The sequence below is a fragment of the Rhagoletis zephyria genome, unplaced genomic scaffold (assembly GCF_001687245.7).
Source record: "Rhagoletis zephyria isolate East Lansing unplaced genomic scaffold, Rhagoletis_zephyria_1.1 Rzeph_scaffold_02803, whole genome shotgun sequence".
NCBI classification, from domain to species: domain Eukaryota; kingdom Metazoa; phylum Arthropoda; class Insecta; order Diptera; family Tephritidae; genus Rhagoletis; species Rhagoletis zephyria.
Genome location: NW_016159887.1, coordinates 61,960 through 67,855, shown reverse-complemented (window position 1 = coordinate 67,855; position 5,896 = coordinate 61,960). Strand labels below are relative to the sequence as shown.

Below are 5,896 nucleotides of genomic sequence, written 5' to 3'. Positions count from 1 at the left end.
TCTACAAACGAAGGCGCACGAAGTAAGCGTGCTTGAAATTTGAAAAATAATTATAAAAAGTCAACAACTTAACCCCAAAATGAGAAGGAAAAGGGGAAGTTTTATCCGGAATTTGTATAAACAAAATACAGACGCCATGATGGCTTGTACAATTTGTGGAAAGTGCTTAACGACTGACCACCTCGGAAACCTCAAATCGCATCTTCACCGAAGGCATAAAGCGGTATTTGACGGTTACAAAGACGATGAGCGAAAAGTTTTAACAGCAGCGCTTTTCAAACATTATTAGGTCCTATTTGCGAACAAGTGAATTTAAACAAAATTAACAGAAATAATATAAGTCATATTTTACAAAAAAAAAATGGAATTGAAATACAGTACTTACGGAATTTTTTCAAAAATAAAATATTTTCAATAAAAACAGACAGCGCACAACGGCTTTATCGAAGCGTTGTTTGCGTAAATGCGCAATTGTTAGGTGAAGGGAAAATTACAGTCAAGACTCTAGTCGTAAAAAATTTCAAAGAGCAGCACACGGCGGATAATTTAAAGCAATTAATTTTGGAGGCATTGGAAAGGTAAGTTCACAAAAAATGGTCTTAGTTCCTGCCATTTATATTATTAAAGTTATTTGTTATCCTTCATATGTAGATATGAAATTAATATTGAGCAAATATACAGTATCACCAGCGACAACGGTCGAAATATGGTCAAGTGTGGTTCCCTTTTACAAGTCGATAATGAAAATGAAGAAAGTACAAATATATTAGATTTTGACTCTGATGATGACGAAGGCGATCATATTGATTGTAACGTGCGATACCATTTTTGATGATCCACAGTTCGACGATTGTATGACCTCTCACCTCAGTAAGTCCAAGTAATCAATTACCTCTCAATACCATGATAAAAATACTATGAGGTAAAACCATGCCAAATAAAATAATTTTAAAATTCATTTTTTTATCATGCCCAATACGTTATACTGTGCGGCACTCCAAAATACATGGGAAGTGATGTTATTTTTTGTTGTAGGTCTTGTCAAATAAAACAAGAATCGAAATATGAAATTTGCCGAACACCTCCAAAAATCTTGACTTATGGTCAAAACCCAGTTTTTAGTACCTTACTCGACAAGGCATACAAGAAAATTTACATCACTTCCCAGGTATTTCTACTTCATTCTTCTTTGTAGCACTGTGTTATAATTTCAATTTCAGATTCTCTTGCTGTTATAAGATGTGCCGCTCCCACGATATAATTGAGTGTACACCATGTAATAAAAAACGAAAATGTAAAATTGAAGTTTGAAAAATTTCGATTAACTGCAAAAAATCTTCGCACACCAGCAGTACATCGACTTCTGGTCAATAATAATTTGTTACCACCGATAGCTGACTGCCCCACCCGTATGGATTTGGTGAAGCGCTTAAAAGCTGTTCGAGATTTCTTTGATCATAATTTTGAAAACTCAGATGTAGACTGGAGTTTTGTAGACGATTTTTTTATTAGTTTTGCTCCTATAAAGGCAACTACAGAAAAGTTACAAAACCAAAACTTGCTTTTTGGCGACTTCATAGCAATGTTTTTGAAAATGTGCTTGGCGGTAAAAAAAAAGGTCCGATGCATCTGAAATTTCAAGACTTTTATTCCATTCGATTACTAAAAGGAAGAAAATGCTAATAAAAAATGCAACAGTAGCTGCAGCCATTTATTTAAACCCCAGATTACATCGTTTATTGCTAAGTCCTGAATTTGCGCATATTAGAGTAATAGCCGTTGAGCATTTGAAAATGCTACATTTAAAAGCTAGTGCGATTTTTGACAGGTACTTTTTATGATTATTGTTATTTTCAATATCACCAAAGCTATATTATTTTTTCATATTTTTTGCAGTCTGCACAACCCCACAGCATTTCTATAACAGAGAGCGAGAGTAGTATCGAAGATACAAGTACCGATTTACTTGGTAAATTATTAAATCAAATAAGTTCACCTACATACAGCGCCTCATACACTTCAGAAGCTTATTTGGCTATTGAAACATTCAACGAATCCACCGACACTAAAACCAATTTAGCCGACTTCTGGGAAAGAAAAAAGTTTTCACACACAATTTTCTACCAGCTTTCTCAAATTATTCACGCAACGCCGTCAACGCAAGTGAGTGTAGAGCGTGCATTTTCGACACTGAGATATATAGTGAATGACTACAGGTCAAATCTAAGCGACGTATTAACAGAAATAATTTTACTTTTAAGGTTAAATAATAAGTAAACATGTAATTCATACCGTTGCTGTATCGGTATTAGACTGCGATTTAAGTTTCAATATCATTTATTTAACTTCTTTGGATGAATATGCATAAAACAAATGAATTTCAAAAGCATAATTTACATACATATGTATTACATGCATAATTAGTAAAAATGTAAATAAAAACACGGTCCAAATAGAAATTCTAATACGAAATTGAAATTATTTACGTTATGCATACATATCGCACATTTGCTGCAAGAGTGGCAATTCAAAATAATATAAAATCGAGTTAAGTATGCAGAAATTATCGCTATCTGTTCTTTTATGTAAAAATTTCATAGCTGTATCGATTACTAGTACCTCACTAGACCAAAATATTTATTCATTTTACAATGCGAGTTTTTCATTTTTGGATCATGGCACTCTTGTAGCAAATGTGCAATATGCCGTGCTCCTGCCGAAAGTGTCGCGTCAAAGCATAGAATCGCCCATTTGAAAAGTTAAGCCAATATAAAGCTAAGATGGCCTAATCTTTAAACAAAAGAAATTAAATATTTTAACATATTTGGGTTTTCGGTCATTCTCATCATAAAATTACAGCTTACTCAATTGCTTGCTTTGGTTGTTGTTTCATTTAATCGGCGGTACAATCCTTGGGGCAGGCTTTCATTCATTTCATTCACAACACTCTTTCACAAACCATGTACTTGTACATATGTATGTACACTCATACATACACACATGCATATGTACATTGTTGCTCAGCGATATTATTTAAAAAATGCATAATAATAATCCATAATTTATATATTACAGCGATATGTTCAACGAAGAAATCAGAAAATTGCTTTATATTTCACAATTCACATGCAGAATAGTATCGCTGCATCTGGCCAACAATTCCACAATTAGTGAGGTTGCACATGAGCACGGAAAGTGCTGATAACTCTCCGTTCTGCCTCGGGAAATATATTCTGCAAATAAATAGTTTAAGTAGATAATTAAATTACAAAACAATTGAGATTTACTGCAAAACTTACCCAAATTCACGCATTCGAAAAACCAAATGTTTACATTAGGTGTGTACTCGCATTGAGAGGACAAAATTCTCCAGCAACAAAAGTTCTGAGAATTTAGCAGCATTCGCTCTCAAAGAGACGAAATATCAACGGAAGTTCGAGAACGCAAAATTTGCAAAAACTTGCAACTTTTGAAACAGCTGATCACTTGCACAGTTGCCACTGGTGATTAAATTGGCAATTTATTTTCTGCTTGGTACATTTTCCCCCTATTTGGCATTTTATACAATTGAATAGTTTTGGATAAGAAAAACCTTTTTAAAATACAAATTAATTATATCGGAATGAATAAGTTATTTTACTCATATTTATTTGTGGTATCACATGGTGACGCATTCAAAAACAAGAGTATCTCCTCCAAACACCCATCATTGACCCAAAAAAAATAATAGATATAGCTACAGATGTAGCTTTAAAATTATAAAATTTCCATTTCCATAATCAACCTACCGAAACCGAAAACTTCAGCAAAAAAACATTTCAGCATGCTGCATTTAAATCTCTTTTGGTATATTTAAAGGAAAAGTATGGTACAAACGTAAAATGTCATACGGCAACCATAGTCAGCACCCACTAAAGTAAACAAACTGGATATTAATGGCAAATTAACGAAAAATAAACTCAACAAATGTTGTGCTTATTAAATTTACTCACTTTTTCGTTGTATACTAGCATTAATAATTGCTCCTATTATGATGTTACAACTCAACTCAACAATTTTTTGTATTATGATTCACAACCAATTTTAGTTGTCTTCGTTAAGTTATTGCCAACCTGAAAATTGTTAATTTTGACCACTCAAATCAGCTGGGAGTATACAAAAAGTTGTGTGAAAATATAAATATATTTATTTACTATGGACATCTCCGTGGAAATGTATTTTTCGGAAGATGAAGAGGAAGAAAATGTACAACTTACACGTATTAGAAGGAGACTTAGAGACCAGACTAATCCATTGGTGCTACCAACGGCCAAGTTCGTTATTGTATTAATGATACTGCAGAAAATTTTTCATAGTTCTTTTTTCAGATTCATTAGTTACTTATGCTGAACAAAGAAGCGTTTATATATTTACTCAATGGGACGAAGGACTTCTTTAAGCAATCAAAGCGGACCTCTGCTATATCACCGATCATAAAATTATGCGCCGCGTTACGATTTTTTGCAGATGGTAGTTACCAAAAGAGTGGCGGTAACGATTTTAATGTTGGTTTAGCTCAACCTACATTTTCTGTGGTTCTTGAGGAAGCTCTAAACATCCTAGAACAACGAGTCTGTACACGGTGGATCAAGGCGGCGATGACCCCTGATGAAGTATAGAATTCCAAACTGGCTGTTTACGCTCAAAGTGGATTTCCAGGAGTAATAGGCAGCGTTGACGGTATGCATGTTCGAATCTGTGCACCACGAAATGAAGTACAGCATCTATATCTTAACAGAACAGGCTACTACAGCCTTAATGTGATGATTGTGAGTCTTGATTTTCTTTATCTAAATATTATTCATGCACTCACTTTTTTTAGTTTTCAGACTATAAACAGAATATCAGGTTCGTTGACGCCAGATACCCAGGTTCTAATCATGATTCCCATATATGGAATGTATATAAAATTATTTCTAGGTGATGCAGGATATCCACTAGGAAGAATTATAATGACCCCATTTCGCAATACAGTTGATGGCTCACCACAAAGGAACTACAACAAAATTTATGCTAAAGCAAGGAACTCCATTGAGAGAACTATTGGCGTTCTGAAAAGCAAGTTCAGGTGTTCTGCTAGGGGTTTGCACTACGCGCCGGAAAAAGCTATGCAAATTGTTAATGCTTGCTGTGCTTTACACAACAATTCTCAGCATTTCAAAGTTCAATTTCCCGATACCATTTTGAGCACAGATAATCAACAAGAATCCACACCTGTGGAAAATAATTCAGCATCGAATGGCGAAGCAGAAAGAATATGGAACAACATAATGCGTTCATTGCAATAAATTTCAGATGTATTTCATTTCAAATTAATAAATTAATTAATTTCCTAGAAAGTAATAAAAAATTAATTTTTCAAGTAAAGAGTACTTACGTAACTAATAAAATCAACGTGGTTTCTTAAGTGATAAAAAGGTTATTTACATTGAAAAAAATAATTAAATTCATTAAAAAACATAATAATTCATTCTATAAAAAGGTCCATTTCTTAATATATGCTAGATATCACCCATATTCAATTCTTCAGTATTTTGTACCACAAAAACGTATATTTTCTATAAAATATCATAACTCAGAAAAAAAAATCTTCGCTATTAGAGATTTCGGTTGATTGTAGTTCAAAGTGCCTCTTTCCCGGTAAAGAAGTTTGAGAGAAAAAAAAATACACTTTTTGAGAAATTAAGTTTAAAAAAAAATTTGCACTTTTTGTTTATTGTTAAATAAAAAATTTTAAATAATGATAATGAATAATTATATCATTCTATCTTGAAGTGACAAGAATTACTGACATTTGAGTAAAAACATTGTTGGAATGTATTAAATTTTGACAAAGTTATGGGCATTTTAAAAAAAC

General features: G+C 33.0%; 1 protein-coding gene and 1 long non-coding RNA gene across 4 annotated transcripts; both read left to right on the top strand.

Annotated features, from left to right (window-relative positions):
• Positions 1 to 434: 434 nt before the first annotated feature.
• Positions 435 to 2,555, top strand: LOC108367753 (uncharacterized). Its single transcript, XR_001848289.1, has 4 exons — positions 435 to 578; positions 652 to 870; positions 1,221 to 1,828; positions 1,897 to 2,555. It is a non-coding gene; the product is annotated as an uncharacterized LOC108367753 (long non-coding RNA).
• Positions 2,556 to 4,188: 1,633 nt separating this feature from the next.
• On the top strand, positions 4,189 to 5,372 carry LOC108367754 (putative nuclease HARBI1). Of its 3 annotated transcripts, XM_017622451.1 has the most exons (4): positions 4,189 to 4,313; positions 4,368 to 4,808; positions 4,869 to 4,887; positions 4,960 to 5,372. In XM_017622451.1, exons 2-4 carry the CDS (start codon positions 4,722 to 4,724, stop codon positions 5,325 to 5,327), a joined length of 474 nt encoding a protein of 157 aa, XP_017477940.1. In that variant the 5' UTR covers positions 4,189 to 4,313; positions 4,368 to 4,721; the 3' UTR covers positions 5,328 to 5,372. The 3 variants fall into 3 exon arrangements, 2 of the variants coding, with proteins under 2 accessions (XP_017477940.1, XP_017477939.1); XM_017622450.1 differs by having other exon boundaries at positions 4,869 to 5,372; XR_001848290.1 differs by lacking the exons at positions 4,189 to 4,313; positions 4,960 to 5,372 and having other exon boundaries at positions 4,365 to 4,808; positions 4,862 to 4,888.
• The last annotated feature ends 524 nt before the right edge of the window (positions 5,373 to 5,896 follow it).